Source organism: Siphateles boraxobius, unplaced genomic scaffold, assembly GCF_051911475.1.
Source record: "Siphateles boraxobius isolate OS27281-9 unplaced genomic scaffold, OSU_SipBor_1 39, whole genome shotgun sequence".
Classification (NCBI taxonomy): domain Eukaryota; kingdom Metazoa; phylum Chordata; class Actinopteri; order Cypriniformes; family Leuciscidae; genus Siphateles; species Siphateles boraxobius.
Window position 1 is genome coordinate 3,043,242 of NW_027509019.1, and position 18,870 is coordinate 3,062,111.

Here is an 18,870-nt window from a genome sequence, read left to right on the forward strand (position 1 = left end):
GGGCAAATTTGAGCTCAAAGATGATGGGTTTCGGAGATGGTTGGCAACATATAATGACAGCAAGGAAGCCAAGTGCAATTTATGCCACAAGACATTTAAATTGGGTTATATGGGAATGAAGGTGAATTACAAATTATTTAGGACTTTAAAATGCATTTTTAGAATACTTTTCCATCAGCCGGTTAAAATTTACAACATAGCGTGTGCTCTTCCTCAAAGAGGCAAGAGAGATAAACAAGCCAACATGGAGGAGAAGCATGAACGAGTGAAGGAGATGCGCTGAATGAAAACGCACATTCACTCTCTGAAAGTAGATGACACTGAAGGAACAGCAGAAATTCAGCCAGTAACCCATAAACAAAGCAACTGTGCTACTTTCTGTTTATGAACAGTAGGCTATGTAAATGTTTCAAACAGCTATTCAGTCATTTGATCAGTCACATACAGTTATGCATGTTAGATTTGAAGTTTTACTAAGCACTGTTACATGTTTTAAGATGTTACATGTTGTCATGTGTTTGCTATTTTTATATTTTTAGTATGAAGTACTGAGTTGAATACTGTTTACATGTTACATATAATACAAATGCATATAATACAATGCATTTTGAGAATCGGTACGTTTATTCTTTATGTGCATACAGTACTAATTTTCCTTTCTTCAGGTCTAAAAAAAAAAAAAAAAAGTCTTAAATTTGATTTTTAAAAATGTACAACCCTGGTAGGCATACCCACGTACGTGAAGAGGCTTTCAAAACAATGCAGGAATAATGGAGGTGCATCATCTTGCTCTTCAAATAAGCGTCCTGTCGAGTTGTGGTGCAGAACTCCTCAATCACACAGGAAGAAGCCCAAATCTTTGGACATACCATTTCAACACCTTATATGAATACTTCCGGCATGGATGGCAGAGGCAGGCTAAATACACATAAATAAATACATAATATATAATAGTTGATAAAAATAAAAATAAACATGAATAAGTCACGTTATTATAACGTGACTTATTCATGTTTCTTTTTATTATTATTACAAATTTTATTACATAAACAGAAACCCGGCTCGGATGGCCCTTCTGTGCAATCGTGCCGTTGTGATTTAATGTGCTGATGAGTAGCGTGATTTTCCCACCGTGTCCGATATTAAAATCTGTGCGACACAATTTGCAAAAGGCTTTGTTGTTATGGCTTCAAGAAATTAAATGAAATTCTTCTGTTCAGCTGTTGTTAAATTTAAATTTAGTATTTTCGCCAGAGCACCTCCTGAATCTTCTCCTCTGATTTCTACCAGTGATGCTTGATTCAACTGCCTGATCCCGCGTCTACTACCTGTGCAGATATCAAGGGGAGATGGATGTGAAATACGGGCGACTCCTGGTAAAAAACGGACTGGAGGTCACAGTGAGCTAAAAGTGTAACCTCACAGCGCACTCGCTGTGTGCTCATGCTAAAGTCAATGTGAGTTCACAGTTCACTACTGTGTGCTCATACTGTGAGTTCACCATGTGAGACCACTGTGATATCATTGTTAAACTCTCATTCTGTTAGTTTAGTGTTAGTTCACTGTGATCTAACATTTCTCAACTATCGGTCAGTTATATCACAAACATGTTGAAATTCATATTTTATTTCCATTAACAAAGTATTTCAAAAGGTAGTTTACTTATTTTATTTTGTATTTTTTTCAGTCTATTGTTGGCATTTGACATAAATATTTCTATTTGATAGGTGCATTCAGATTCTGATGTTGTTTTGGTGACTCCTTTTCGCTTCTAAACCTCAATTTCTTTTTCCTCTTGAAAAGACTGAACACATCCTGAAACACAGAGAGCAATTTGTCAATGCAATCAGTTTGAATACTGGTGTGATTCCTGAAGCCTGGTGATTCTGGTTCACATATGCCAGTACTCTGCTAACACAGGGCAGGACAGTGCATACTGGCATTATAATATCATATGAGGACAAGTGAAGAGCAATTAAAGAGACTCACCATTTCTCCAGTGTAATTATTCCACGTCCCATACAAAAATGTAACATATGTCCATATATATACTTATATTTTAAATAGCATGACATACATCTATACATATATTTGACTTATCTGAGAACACAATATATGCCTGCAACATATATGAACATTTATGTGTCCAAACATGTGAAGAAAATATTTGAGTTCATCCATATATGATACCATATATCTGCATATATTACAGTATAGTATTGGTTTCTCGCATATATGGACAACATTAAGTATAAATATGTGACATACATATTTTTTCCCACATATTATATATAAATGTATGTAAACATACATGCATGTGATACTGATGCATTGAAATAAGTACATATATGCATATATACATATATGCGTCTTACATATATTTAACATTTATGTGCATATACGGGAAAATATATGGCACTTACATGAAAACGGCCATTTTTGCTATATTTTGAAATATATGTTTCATATATGTCTGTGTTTTATATATATATATATATATATATATATATATGAATTTTGCATATATTCTCATATAGGCAGCAGACATACATGGGCACTGACATTATATATGTAATTTACTTATATTGACATATATTACATTTCTGAAAAAAAAGATGTGCTGTTTCCAAAGAGTGTGGGAAACTCAGAAGCGAAGACCAGGAGACTCGGTTGTATCTTTAGCAGAATTCTTTATTGAGAACATGAGCTGTCGGTGGCTGCAGTCATCAAGTCTAACTAAGGCAGTGTACATTGTAGTTTATATAGATTTTAGTCAGATTTTAGTGGGCACTGCTTAGATATGGAGACAAAGCACCAGGGTGACGACCTTAAACAAAGCAAGTATCCAGGTATTGGAAACCGCCCTAGACTCTAGAGTGTTACCAATCCTAATCCAATCAGCATAACTATTATGGCACCCCTTGTCCGCTCCAGGTCAATAAACACAAACAGCCGTCTTGTCCGCCCTCACAGTCCCCGTGGACGAGGAAATGCTCCATAGTATGTCTGATGTTTGGAAGGGCAACCTTCCTACTAATCAGCTTCCCATGGGCCTCCCCTCGCCCCTCGGGCCCAACCAGACCCATTGCACGGTACCTACCATGTGGAGGAATGGAGCGCCATTCCGCTGCAGTTACATCAAGGTAGGCCGGAACAACGAGATACGGAACCGAAGTTGAACTGGGGGGGTTTGGAGTAACCCCCACACGGCTCTTTGATTGCGCCTGGCCGGCTGGCTTCTTAGACTGATGGTATACAGAGTGGTGGCTTTCGTAATAACCCGGCCTTGTCCGCACCATCATTCGAATGGTAATGACAATTGGACGCCAAACCCACCTCATTACCCATGAGTATGAACGATAGTTTATCCTTTTAGTTTAATCCACACCTTCCCGCTCAATTGATCCTTCTGGTCTAGTCTGCACCAATCCTAAACTGCCTCCCAAGTTGATCTTTCTGGCCTAGTACCATCCTCCTACTCAATTGATCCTTCCAACCTTGCCCGCACCTTCAATTAACTATCTTATTGTCACTCTTGCTTGTTCAGGCTCTCAGAGACAATTGAAAGGTGCACAGCAGGTCCAACGAGTAGAGGAGGGTCCTCCGACTCATCAGTCTACTGAAGGACTTAACCCTCTGGGGTCTAAGGGGTTTTTTGGGTCCTTGAGATGTTCTGACATGCCCTGACATTTGTGCTTTTTTTCAGTTGCTTATAACTATATTAATGGCAAAGGTGTAATTACACTCTATTTAGCACAAACAGGGCTACCATAATATGTGAGCAAGATGTATGTACATGTTTGTATTTTTGAGGGAATATTGTTTATGCATGGTTATTGAAAAAAAAAAAGTTTCTGAAATAAGGCTACATTGGAACAAACACATAATAACATATTATTTGATCACTTTATTTTTGACAAAACATACTATAGGCTATTTAACATATTAGCAAAAATTTGCAAACAAAAGCTTATTTGAGGTGGCAAATATTTTACAGTAAAAATGTATAATCTATCCAAAACTAGTCAACAAAATGTTGTCTTTCATATGTCTGTAACATAGGTCTTTCATTTACATTTACATTTACATTTACATTTACATTTACATTTAGTCATTTAGCAGACGCTTTTATCCAAAGCGACTTACATTTGAGGATTAAACCAAGCGAGTCATCATGGAAAGGCAAAAACAACGCAAGAAGTGCTCAGAATACAAAGTTCAAACATTGCTCAGAGTAGCATAAACCAGACAAGCGAAGATTTCAAGAAATTGTTTTTTTTTTTTTCTATGTTAAGTGCTGACAGAAGAGATGAGTTTTCAGTTGTCTTTTGAATGCTGTCAGGGATTCTGCATTACGGACGAGGGTGGGTAGGTCATTCCACCAGCATGAACCGTGAATGAGAATGTTCTGGACAGTGAGTTTGTGCCTCGCTGTGAAGGCACCACGAGCCGTCGCTCCTTGGCCGATTGTAGGCTTCTGGTAGGGATGTAGACCCGTAGGAGCGAGTGAAAGTAGGAGGGAACTGAGCCGGTGGACAATCTGTAAGCAAGTGTCAGTGCCTTGAACTTGATTCGAGCAGCGAGTGGTAGCCAATGCAGGGAGATGAACAGCGGAGTGACGTGGGCTCTTTTGGGCTCGTTGAAGACAAGACGAGCAGCAGCATTCTGTATCATTTATAAGGGTTTAGTTGCACATGATGGAAGTCCAGCTAGAAGAGCATTGCAGTAATCAAGCCTAGAAATAACCAGGGCCTGGACAAGAAGTTGTGTTGCATGCTCAGTTAGGAAAGGCCTGATCTTCCTGATGTTGTGCATTGCAAACCTGCATGATCGAGCTGTCTTTGAAATGTGGTCTGTGAAGGTTAGCTGGTCATCAAAGATTACTCCAAGATTTCTGACTGACCTTGATGGGGTGATTGAGGATGAGTCTAGCTGGATAGTGAAGTCATGCTGTAGAGACGGATTGGCAGGGAGGACGAGAAGCTCAGTCTTTGCCAGATTGAGCTGCAGGTGATGTTCCTTCATCCATGCTGAGATGTCCGCCAGACAGTTAGAGATACGTGCAGCTACTGTGGGATCGTCTGGTTGAAATGAGAGGTAGAGCTGGGTGTCATCAGCATAGCAGTGGTAAGAGAAACCATGTGTCTGTATGATGGGTCCCAGTGATGTGGTGTAAATGGAGAAGAGGAGGGGTCCAAGGACTGACCCCTGGGGAACCCCTGTGGTCAGTCGATGTGCTTTGGATATCTCGCCTCTTCCGCGACAGCGTGCACACTACATAGATATAATGTGCTCAAATTACTGAGTGAGGACAGCTGTCTCGGACCAGCAATTAACACAGCACCCTCGAATAATCCGAAAATGTCAGAGATCGAAACTAGCTGTTGGCCAGTGACTCACTTAAGTGCTATGCAATTTAAACTGCAATAATATCCAGACGCGGCTCTTATAAAAAGTAGCAAGAAGGTAAAAAAATGTAATAACCACAGAATCGAAAATAGCCCTAGCTTGAGATAAATACTAAACTGAAACAACAGGAGAACTGGATATTAAGAAAAAACTTACTTGCGCACTCTTGTCGACTCCACAGACTTGACCGCTGTCCTGGCCTTGTCCTGAATCTCCACGAGTTTATATCTGTTTACAGTGGCTGTCTTGGACCAGCAATTAACACAGCACCCTCGAATAATCCGAAAATATCTTTCGTTTATATAAGAAATATAAATGTTAATTTGCAGTTTAATACGTTGCATATACAAATACATTTTATTTCAACATATTTCAGTCGATTTTTACTCATCTCAGTAAAGCAATATAGTTTGCTAAAAGCGGATCATTCATTCACACAGAAACACGATTCAAATTTAAACGGCCTTTTTGCGAGTTGTGGTAAACAGCGCATCTCTGCCGTTCATTCATTCACACACAGAAACGCGATTCACTTGAGAATGAAAAAAACTTACTACATTATTCCTCAGTATTATCCTACAGTATTATCATACACATTTTAAAGGTAAGGATTCCTTAGTTTGATATAGCTTACATTGGAACAAACACTATAATAACATCCTAGTTGATGAGTTTATTTTTGACAGAAAATAGCCTACTATATATTTAAAATATGAGCAGAAACTGGATGACAAAAGCTTATTTGATATTTTAAAATAAAAACTTTATAATCTATCCAAAACTACGAAATGTTGTCTTTCATATTTCATCTGTAACATAGTGGGCTAAACATAAACAACAGCGCCCATCTGTGCTGTTAATTCATTCAGACACAGAAACATGATTCAAATTTAAACAGTCTTTTTGCATTTACAGACATTAGAATAAAGCACAAGAATAAAAAACTTAGGCTACTCACAATTCTCGTCTAGATCCGTCGCTCCTCGAAATGAAAATAAACCAGCACATGTTCTGAGGTAAATGTCCCAGGATTACTCCTCACAGTCACATCCTCGCAAGACGAAAAGGTACATTAATCTGATGATTAAATTTTTTGTGTTATCGCGTTTATGAGGGGCGTTGACACGTTTTGAATGTGTCGCTTCAGATCATTTGCGTTTGAATACCGCACGCTCTCCGTGGGCGTGTCACATTAGCAGAATAATGAGCTGAGAGAACGATAATGAGATCGGCTGACACCCCCCTCCTTTTTTATAGATTACATAAACAGAGAATATTTATTTTAGTTTTGAATTAGATATTTAAAAAGTACAAACTTAACTGACTATAAAGATATATTGCTCATGCTTGGGTGAATAGTATTCGCTAAGTTTTGTTTAAGTTTAGAGACGTGCTCCAGAATAATGGTTAACGGAGATGGAGAGACAGAAAGCAACCCTGTTTATTTTCTTTATTTTACAAAAGCACAATGTTTTATTTCGATTGTAAGTGGACACATAAAAAAATAGACATTCAACAGTTTATTTTTTTATATTTCTTAAATGTGTATGACCAAAAATGACAGAGTATTTGAAGTCTATTTTCCTGCTATGTGAAAAAAAATTGGCAAAACGCGCCAGCGCGTTTGTCGACCCCAGAGCGTTAACCCTTGCCCCATTGAGACCAATTGCCGTCAATATCCTGAAGTTCCCGGTAGGCCACAGGCCCTCGGGCTCCCAAAGGGAACCCAAAGACCTCCAACTCACCCACTCCAAGCTCTTGTGCAATCTTCCTGCATAGCCGGGCATTGCCCAAGGATGTGTGAACAGGACTCCAACCTGTATGGGCAGCGCCTGCAGGCTGCACCTGTCTTGCACCTGCCCCTGTATTGAAACTCTAGGGTGGGGTATACGCATGCATGCAACTGAAGAGCTGCAATGTAATGTCGCTCGGTAAAACAAAAAGGGTTTCCCAGCCATGAGTTGCTCTCTGGTGAGCGGTGGAAACCAAGTATCCCCACCCCTTGAGTCTGTAGGCCTGCCCATGTTAGGAATGTGTCCCTCCTCCAGTCACTTGGGACCGGACACACCTGGTGGTGGCTTGTCAACGAGTCGGTGGCGTCTCCTCTTTCGTTCGAAACCTCCCCATCGAGAGATGGAAGGCTGTCCGCTTTTCCTCTCCGCCACGCCCCCTCAAACTTGGTTCGTGTGCGAGAGTTATTCATCAAGGCCTGTACCAAAGTGTTCGAGGAGTGGGAAAGACTGAATAGTTTCCTCACTTGAATTGATGGGATTTGTCGAGTGAGCTTACAGATCCCCAGGCCGCCATCCCAGTTCCTTGCATATAGTAGCCTATCACAGGTGGACGGTGGAAGGTGAAGCCTCTTCACAGAGGTCAGCCTGGTAGAATAGCCGTGGTATGGTACTGATTTAGGAGAACCACCCTTTGGTAGGGTTTAAGGAGCGATTTCCCGATCTTTTGGCACCACCTGTCGAGAACCACCTCCAGGTCAGGCTTGTCAACCCCCCCTCCCCAGGGGTTGAACTTGACCCCTAATTATTTCACCGTGTCTGTGATACTTGTCTACTGCAGGGCCTTGCCCCCCAGAACCCATGGGGCGCAGTCGTTGACAGTGAAAGCACCGCTGCAGGGGCTGACCAGGAAGCTGTGACACTTACCCGGATTGACACGTAGGTTGAAAGATCCTCCAATCAGCACCAGGTCATCAGCGAAAGCAAGAGTCGTTACTGAGCGACCTGCCTACCTGTACCTTTTCATAGTGTTCGAGACCATGGATAAGAGGGTCCATGGCCAGGTTGAAAAGCAGGGGAGGCAACGGGTCTCCTTGATTGACACCAACCCTCACTTTAATATCAGGGTTGATCTCACCCCAGACCTGTCATGGGTCATACTGTCCGTGTAGATCTGCTGGACTAGACCTATCATATGGGCATCATCATCTGCCCAAGAGCTGACAGGATGTGCTCATGGGAGACGGTATCAAAAGCCTGTGCAAAGTCGACAAATACCACTGCAAGTTGGCTGCGCTCTTCTTTGCAGTGTTGGATGAGGCCCTGCAGTGCCTCGATGTTCTCCGCACACTCGGGGCTAGGACGTAACCCCCTTTGTCTAGTGAAGAGCCTTAAGATCATTGACCCGATGGTGATAGGCCTCCAGTTGCCAACCTCCATCACCGCTCCTGGGTCAGATGTCTTGGGAATTAGCACTGTACGACTTTTCTTCAGGCTTGTCGGTATGACACCTGTGAACCACCACATGCTCACACCTAGGGTCCCAATTGAGAATATCCTGCTTCCCAATCCCATTTGGGCCTGGTGCGGATGCGTTCAAAACTAGTTGGAGACATTGTCCGATCTCACCTTGATAGATACACCCTACTAGGTGTGTGTTGTCAGCACGCACCTTTACACCAAATCGACATAGCCCGCCCAAGGGAGCAGGGTCTCCTACTTAGCCTAAAACGTGCTGTAAATTGTTCCCCGAGATATCGGACATCGCACTACTGTTCCTCCATCCGATATTGTTTTTACAAAGTGGGCCCAGTCCTTTTTGAATAGGAATTGGCAGGTGTGGAATGCGCGACGTTTGATGAGCAGTTTTTGTCGGCGCAGCCTACCATTACATGGCGCTGTTATTGCCCTTCGACGCCTTCGTGTGGGATTTACTCTCCCTCCAGGGACGCATCCCTGGAGGATCCTATGCGTTGCCGCCTCAACCAGCTCAGGTAACTGGTTGTTGCCTTCCAACCAGGCTGCCAGGACGTGGATGTTATCCGGGCCATCGCCCTCCACTTCGCTCACCATTTTGCGGGCCATCTCCTGGAAAAGGTGCAGAAGAGTTGGGTTTATTCGGAGGGACCAACGAACTTGCAACAGGCTCAGACGGTACTCCACTGATCCTTGCAGGTCTTCCATATACTGGAGGAGCTGCCCCGTCCAAGGCCCCTTCCTCTGAGACCATCAGGGCAGTTTGAGCTCCTGTCTCCTCTACCGTCTGCTGTGAAGCAGAACCATCCCTCATCTTGCACTCTTTGATCATTTTCCTATTGCGAATATCCGGGTGGATGTGCAGTTAATGTATACTCCTGTTTTCACCGTTGTAAAGGTTGCCGTACATCCCTCACACCTTATCGGTATTTTACGCGGTGTGTTTTTCAGTCCTTGGCCTTCTGCATTTAGGGATGTGACAGGCAATGGACCGCCCTAAGTGAGAGGTTTTTCCACATGAGCTACAACTGTATCTAACAGGCACATTTGCATGATGGGTTAAATAAAAATAAATGCTACAAATAAGAATATATCATAGCTTTCGGGTGGACAGCTCTCAACATTTCGTCATTTTTGTTTTATCTTTTTTTATGAATGCTATTGGTCATCCTTTACTTCTTTGTATTATTATAATGACACATGCAAGTGTCTGACCATATATAAATCCACAATAACAACTTTGAACCAATGAAAAAAATATGAGGTTTTCACCTGAAAGCGGCGATATGTTGTTTTATAATCACCAGCATCATAGCTACCTATACCTTATTATTTCCCTGACTCAAGTTTCACATTAAATGTGAGTGCTACTTTTAATATTATATCCAGTTTTAATATGCCATTTAAAGCAATACATGTTCGTGCAATTTTGTTATATTTTAGTGCTTAGTGGTGTCCTGTGTGATTTTCTACTTATCAAAACTGTGCTGTGGCAAAAAAATTAGGTTGGGAAACACCGGTCCAAATGCAGGTTTCTGTGTTAACGTGAAATAATTTAATATTAATTAATAAATAATACTTTAATAATCAGTAATACTGGTAAATAATTTGGTCAATGTTGATTTACATATCAGCATTTCCCAAAATTTCCCTCAAGCTCCAACACTGGACATGTGTGAACTCTCTGTATGTTTCCTTTTTCAATCGCAATGTGAAACACTTGCATGTAAGATTAAAGTGTTAGGGGTTAGAAGGTTGAATGCATTTGTGATTTTATGTGTTATTATTATTAATTAATTAATAATTAACCTCCATGCCATCAATGTTTGCTGCTTTGCTAACTGCATTTGGGCGTTTCTGTATAGATTTGGGCATTTTGCATTAACAATATAAAGCAAAAAAGAAAGAAAAAACTGTCAAAATGATGTGCAATTTTTCCCAACTCGAAAGATCTTTCCAAAATTTGAGTCTATCCTCCCTAACTAAAGTTGGTGCTGAGAGCTTGAAAATTCAGTCCATTCACACCACCATCTTGGTTGAACCCCTGAAAATTTTAATTCCCTCCATGTTCATCCATAGAAACCCATGTGTTATTATTGAAGCTTTAAGAAATTATGACAAAATGATGATACTCTTGTGGTTTTTCACGTTGGCCTTGTTTTCAATACTAATTACTTGCTCATGCTAGTATTGCCAGAGGAAGATGAATGATAACACGACTTGAAACTGCTTATATCAAGCAAAAACTTCTGTTGGTCACATCTGTAGCTCTGCAGCTGTCTTTTTTTTACAGAGTTTACAGAAAATTCATATCGTCACTCTGTCATGTGGACAAATCACTGAATTTATAAGTAATTGAAAGTTTAAGATATCAGATATCAAAAGTTCTATTCAGCTCTACAGAGAGAAGGCTCTGCTCACTATAGCAGTTTCAAGTCGTATTATCATTCATCTTCCTCTGGCAATACTAGCTTGAGTAAGTAATTAGTATTGAAGCTTATCCAGTGGATGTTTCCTACAAAAAACTGACACACAGAGACTGCACACGCCACCACAAAATACATTCTGTGAACCTTTTGACTTTTACTTCTTTGAGAAGCTTCAATTGTCAAATGTCCAGTAACATGCAAGTAACCTAACATGCGTAAGTGGGGTGGTTAACATCTGCCTGATAGATGGAGTGAAAACATGACCTCCAACTACTGTAAACACAAACTGTGACCAAAGACAAACCTCAGTGGAGATGGCAAGTTACACATACTCAGAGCCATAACTATGAACAAAGATAGGCATACTTCTTCACTCAAATAAACCCTGAACTACAACATTTTCAAGCTCTAAAAGCACTATATTTCCAGTAGCATTATCAGATCTAGTAACATAGAGGATATAATGAAATTCATGCAGTGTATTTAAAAGTAGACGGATAAATCGCTGTAGTCAAACTCGATTTTTACATTTGCCGCAGAACATGTGAGTGGTGCTTACTGCTTACCCATGCAACTGTCCAATTTCCAGACATTTAGAAAGTCAAGACTCCGGTTCCCTTGGCAGGCAATAAATCTACACCACTTTTAGTCCAACCATAAAGCCTGAGCGACCCACTGCGGCTCTAAAGGGGACCAGGTCACTCCAACAATAAAGTCTGTCATGGACACATGTTTGTTGACTGTCTGTTATATAATACTTGCTTGTGGTTTTTGAGAACTTTTTTGAAGTTTAAGATTAAGCTCTTGATGGGAAATACATTTTAAGGATACATTTATAAATTTTTATTTAGAGCATCTCATCCAAATCATAACAACTGGACTGGCAGGTTTAATCCCAAATAGGTACATCACATAGACTACACACAGAATCAGCATAATTAGCTTATTTTCCTCTATTTTATTACATGTTCCTAGTGTGAACGACTGTATTAGACTGCTGGAGTAGTTTGTACTCTACAAAAAGGTTTTCAGTATGGGTTATACTTTAGAATACTGTTCCATCCTTAATAAATAACTACACAAGAGCAAATGAGTAACGCAATGTTAACATTCTAGTAACTACTATTAACTAACAAGATACTTGATGATACTAATCAGTAAGTAATAGTACTCAGTTGAATGAGGTGGTTCACTATTAGCTAATCAACAACTACTAAGAATTACTAGGGTCTATGTACAGGTTCGTAATTAAAGTGAATAATGAATAATGTATAATTAATTCTAAAGTGAAGATCATGGTAACCCACTAGTAATGACTCAATTATTACTGAATCCTTCAGAAGGAATTACTAATACTTTGGATCAGTATTCTAACATGAAAAGAATGATAACTTTCTAATATTGACAGAAGTCATTGTAAGCTTTTGAGGTTTTTGTAAGGTTTTGGATAGTAATAACTCAAGTTTTACTACATAGAGTATTTCTGAAGGAACTACTAATTATTTGGATCAGAATTAAAAAATGAAGATGATGGTAACCCACTAGTAATTACTTACCAAATCCATCGGAAGGAATTACTATCCAAAATTGACTTCAGTAATTAAGTAAGGGATAATGTACATCCAGTCAGTTGTTATCGCAGAATAAACCCGACAGGGTGATCAGGATCAGGACTTGCATCAGCCTGAAGGGGGTTTATTCTGAGATAACAAACGGCTGGATGTACATTATTCTGCTTATTACACATCTACTTCCCACATGTGTAAATAATAAGACATGAAATATTGACTCAAGTCGAAGTATTTTATTAGGTCTTTAAACGCAAAGCTTCCATGGAGAGAGCAGTTGCTAACAAGTGACAAATTCAAACTAAACGAACATTTAAGGGATACGGTATAGTCATACCATTTATAATTGCATTTTGCCACATAAATAAATATGGTAATAAGAGATAAGAGAACCGTTTTAAAATTGTACCTGTTTGTTATCTTATAATCAAATACAGTGCACAAAACAATCGTTGCAAAATGGCAGCAGCTGCATTTTTATGAAACAAGAGAGCGAGTCAGCGATACCCGGATGACATCATTAAATAATTGTACACAAAATATTGATTTGAGGTTAAATATTTTATTAGCTCACCAAACACAAAACTTCTATGAAGAAAAAACATTCCAAGCAAGCATCCAGGGCTGCGGACTTCAGTAATTCGGATGTGCCTGTGTTATAAGTTTTTACAGGTTGTTATCCCGCTGGAGTGTCCGATTGACCAATCAGAATCAAGTATTCCACAGAGCCATGTGATAATAGAGAGTTATCATGCTTTTCACTTCAGAATATTGATCCAAACAATTAGTAATTCCTTTAGAAGAATTTGAGAACACTTGAGTCATTAATAGTGGGTTACCATGATCTTCACTTTAGAATTAATTATTTTAATTCTTTATGCATTATTCACTTTAATTGTGAACCTCTATATAGTAATTCTTAGAACTCCTCTTGGAGATATGAAAAAAAAAATCTCATTCAACGGAACACTATTACTTACTAATTCATTAATCAGAGTTTATGTTAGTTAATAGCAGTTACTAGCAGGTTAACAGTGTGTGACTAATTTGTTCCTGTGTAGTTATTCATTAATGAAGGAACAGTAATTGTGTTGCTGGTTTGACATGAAAATCTATCTACACCCCTGAAAACAATTAATTCAAAACGGATGCCTTCTCACACAGGGAGATTATGTTAGTCAAAAAAGTGACCTGACTCGTAAGTCCACTCTAAAATGTATATTAGATCTTAGACTTCATGAAGTAGGAAGAATTAGGTACTGAGTTAAAGATGAATCCATCCCTTGTGTCTGAAGAACAGAGGTGTGGATTTTAAAATCCTATCGTGAAATTCCAGGGATGGTGGTGAAATGTGTTGATCTAAGCAAAGGTTGAAAAGTGGGAAGCCATGGAATGTGACTTGGGGAGAGGAAAACCTGGAGTGCCTTTACTTTAGTTTGGGCTTCATTCCTGCTCTTGGAATCATTCTCCTCCTGTGTGTGTGTGTGTGTGTGTGTGTGTGTGTGTGTGTGTGTGTGTGTGTGTGTGTGTGTGTGTGTGTGTGTGTGTGTGTGTGTGTGTGTGTGTGTGTGTGTGAATATGCGTATGTGTGCACGCATCCATCTGCTTTTCATAACCTTTTTGTGAGAACACAAACTTTATAAATGTTTCTAAACTTAAAAGCAAGAGAGGAAAACTCATTCATTTAGTTTAAACTCAACACTACTTGGCTGAACAAATTAATCTACAGAAATGAAGAAATAATATTAGTCAAAAGGAAAGCAGTTCAAGCTAACCCAAGAGGGCCATCATACACATTTTTCTGTGACAAGCCTGGCTGTTTGACCCCAGGACTCTTCTCAAAAGGGTAATAGGATCATTGCATGTTGAGGTCCCATTGTAAATAAACCTCAAAGCTGTGAACAGAAGTTTGTCATTTTCACAAATATGTTCCACAACCACAGTAAGGCAGGCTTAATAATCTTGCCAACAATAACACTAAAACTATATAGAAAGAAAAAACATATTGTAACACTTAATGGCATATGAATAAACGTCCCAATAAAATTGTACCAAATGGCATCAGAGTTACAATACTACAAACTTTCAATAAAAAGCGTAATCATTTACTTATTACTCTTATACACTTTTATTTGAGTTTGTCTCAGAAAAAAACAAAACGTATCAATTAGGCAAAACATAATAATTTGATAACATTCACTCTGATATACACTTCTACTTGTTCATGACATAAAAATACATTTTAATAATTCAATATGAATGTAGTGTGTGTGTGTGTGTGTGTGTGTGTGTGTGTGTGTGACCTCCGATGCAAAAGCCTCTAAAAGCCACCTCTGTCAAAAATGAAATAATAATATTGAGTGAATGCTCTCCGCACAGTTCATCAAATACTTTCACTTCAAACTCACTAAATCCCAGCCTCAGCACATTCAGAAATGACGGTACTAGGCTTTTGCATCTGAAGTCTTCATACATGCATTATATATATATATATATATATATATATATATATTACATGGTCAGAATTAATGGCACCCCTGGTAAATATGATCAAAACTGGCTGTAAAAAATAAATCTGCATTGTTTATCCTTTTGATCTTTCATTCAAATAAATTGCAAAATTCTAACCTTTCATTGAAGTAAAAGAATTGAAAGTGGGGGGGAAATCACGTTATTAAATAAATGTTTCTCTCCAAAACACGTTGGCTACAATTATTGGCACCCCTATAATTTTTTTACGTGTAAAATATGTTTGAAGTATATTCCCATTAATATTTACATTTTTTAGCACACCAGGGTGACTAGGAACATGACATTGTCCAGCCATGACTTCTTGTTTCACAGGAGTTTAAATATGAGGAAACACAAATGCCAAATTTACATTTATTCATTTAGCTGACGCTTTTATCCAAAGCGACTTACAATTGCTATATATGTCAGAGGTCGCACACCTCTGGAGCAACTAGGGGTTAAGTGTCTTGCTCAGGGACACATTGGTGTCTCACAGCGGATTCGAACCCGGGTCTCTCACACCAAAGGCATGTGTCTTATCCACTGCGCCATCACCACCTCCAAATCCCCTTAATCATCCATCACAATGAGTAAAACCAAAGAATATAGTTCTGATGTGCATTAAAAGATTGTTGACCATCACCAAATAGAAAGTGGCTGTAAGAAAATAGCTAAAGAATTGAAAATCCCCATTTTGACCATAAGGGCAATAATTAAGAAGTTCCAATCAACTAAAGACGTTATGAATCTGCCAGGAAGAGGACGTGTGTCTATATTGCCTTAATGCACAGTGAGGAGGAGAGTTTGAGTGGCCAGAGACTCTTCAAGGATCACAGATGGAGAATTGCAGAGATTACTTGAGTCTTGGGGGTCAGAAAGCCCCCCCCCCCCAAAAAACTATATCACCTCATGTTGTTTGGGAGGGTTTCAAGAAAAATCTTCCTTGCTCATCCAAAAAAAAAAAAAAAATTCAGTTGTCAGATACGACTGGAACTTCAAACGGCACAGGCGGCTTCTGTGGTCAGATGAAACAAAAAAAAAGAGCTTTTTTGGCAGCGAACACGCTAGATGGGTTTGGTGCACACAAGGATAAAGAGTACCACATTTTACAATTTAAAATACCGCTGGATCTTTAATGTTGTGGGCATATTTTTCTGCTGGAGGTCCTGGACTTCTTGTTCAGATACATGGCATTTCTTGTCAGGTGTTCTCCAAACTCATCAGGCATTAGAGGAGAAGACTCAGAGCTGTTATCTTGTCTAAAGGAGATTGCAAAAAGTATTTAATAAAAGGGTGCCAATATTTGTGGCCAACGTGTTTTGAAGAAAAACATTTATTTCATAATGTGATTTCCCCCCCACTTTCAATTCATTTACTTCCATGAAAGTTTAGAATTTTGCAAATTTTTTGAATGAAAGATCAAAAGGATAAATGATGCAGATTTTGATCATATTTACCAGGGGTGCCATTAATTCTGACCATGACTGTGTATATATATATATATTTATATATATATATATATATATATATATATATATATATATATATATATATATATATATATTATAGAATGGAATCCTCACAGTTCTTTGTTTTCCTCCCATACAGCATAATTACCCATGTTTTGTCTACTTTGTTTATTCCTTTTGAATAGTCACAGTGGTAAAGTCATGAAGTCATGACCCTACTTATATTATTGTTATGGATGTTGTTCTGGTATGTCTGCCCAGGTAATTAAAGGCTATACACTTGTAATTACCAGAATGTGCTCTTGTGGGATTTCGAATTATAAGTGTCCCTTGTGCATGGAGAAGCTCACTGCTTACAGGTCGTTCCTTTCCAGTCGTAGAAAGAACAGACCCATCTGGCAGCTCCCAGGTTATATCTGGTGTAGGTATTCCATTAGCAATGCATTTAAGATGAACAGGAACTCCAGCCACTCCTCTCATAGTTAGTGGTGGCCCATTAGTGATCCGGGGTGGATATGCAATAATTATGACAGGCACAGCAAGAACTGCCTCACCAGCATCATTCTTTGCTCGGCACACATAATTTCCGCGATCATTAATTGTTGCATCATGTACAACAAGTGTTCCATTGTCCATTAAATGGTAGCGTCCACTCACCTGTGGACGTGCAAGAACAAAACCTCCTGGTGTGGTCCAAGAAACACTAGGCTGGATTTCATCTGTCAGGCAATGTAGGAAGAGGGTTTCTCCAGAAATACCTTGAATAACCCCCTTTGGCCGTGTTAGAATATAAGGCTGTTGAATCACCTCAAAAACAACCAGCTTCTCAATATAGCCCATTTTGTTTTTTGCAGCACAACGGTATTTACCAGTGTCCTCTATGCTGGAGTTATAAATAACAAACGTGCCATCCTTACCCAGATGATACCGTGAGCCCTCAAACCCAGGTCCTCCACTGAACCGAGTTCTATTGGGAAGTGTCCATATGATCTCAGGTGTGGGTTGCCCATCAGCAGAACAGTTTAGCATTGCAGTTCTCCCTACCCGAGTTACCACTCTCTCATTAAATGGGTTCTTAAAAATGGGCCTCCTGAGCTTGTCGGTCACTTCCAGTTGAACCACCATGACTGCTTCACCTCCATTGTTCTGAGCCATACAAATAAATTCTGCTGTATCAGACGGCCGGACATTACGGATCTCTAGTGTACCATTGTGATGGACATTAATCCTGCTTCCATAATATGGAGCATTAAGAAATATATTGTCAGGCATGATCCATGTGATCTTTGGTGCTGGATTCCCTTCAGCCTTGCAGTTTATTAGCTTTCTAGTATGTTTGATTGCTGTATCTTTCATCACAGTTTTATTTTGTTTGAAGCCATTGATGATGGGTGGGTTACCATCAATATCCAGCTTGTATACTTTATTCTCCTCACCTGCAGCATTCCGAGCCATGCAGATATACTCCCCAGAATCAACTAATTTAACATTTCGTATATCAAGGGACCCATTAGCATGCACTAAGTAACGCTCATAAGATGCAGCAATCATGTCTTTAGAAGGCAGCATCCAAAGGACCTTTGGCTTGGGCTCACCTATAGCCTTACAGTCAAATAGAACGTTTCCACCTGGCTTCACTTTGGCATAGGAGAGCTTAGGGCGTTCAATGCGAGGCACTGCAGTTACCACACTTATGTGAACATGCATTTTGTCCTTTCCCAGTTTGTTTTCAGCATAACAGGTATAGTCACCTTCCTCATCAGTACCCACTTTATTCAGGTACAGTGTTCCATTATTAAACAAGATGTACCGTTTGAACTGATCCCCTTCTGTTCCATCTGCTTGCAGGGCACTATTCACCAAGGTACCATCAGGAAGTCCCCAAGATATCTCTGGCATGGGGACGCCAGCAGCCATGCAGTCCACTTTTAGGTCATTGCCATAAGGCACTTGCTTCCTACTAAAGATGTTTGGATCAATCCGAGCTGGCTTCATAGAAACTGACACCCCCATTTGCTTTGCATCATCCCCAATTTTGTTGCGTGCAACACATTGGAAGTCCCCAGCATCTTTTTCATTGACTGATTCAATGAAGAGGGTACCATTTTCCAGGACTTTGATACGACTGCCCATTCTGAAATGAGAATGTGATAGTGAAGTTTTAAATGCATGTTTACATCGTGAATTTGGTTTGAGAACATTTACAGAATTGTTGATATAGGATATGCATTTATATGCTAATATTTCATTATTTTATCCTAATTGAGATACAGTCTAA

At 39.5% G+C, this 18,870-nt stretch overlaps 1 protein-coding gene across 1 annotated transcript in view; it reads right to left on the minus strand.

The window, feature by feature from the left end:
* Positions 1-16,711: 16,711 nt before the first annotated feature.
* Positions 16,712-18,870, minus strand: part of igsf10 (immunoglobulin superfamily, member 10) — a 45,594-nt gene continuing 43,435 nt past the window's right edge. The window contains exon 7 of the mRNA XM_077197333.1: positions 16,712-18,726. Coding sequence (XP_077053448.1) covers positions 16,812-18,726 — 1,915 coding nt within the window. The 3' untranslated portion in view covers positions 16,712-16,811. The remainder of the gene's footprint in view (positions 18,727-18,870) is intronic.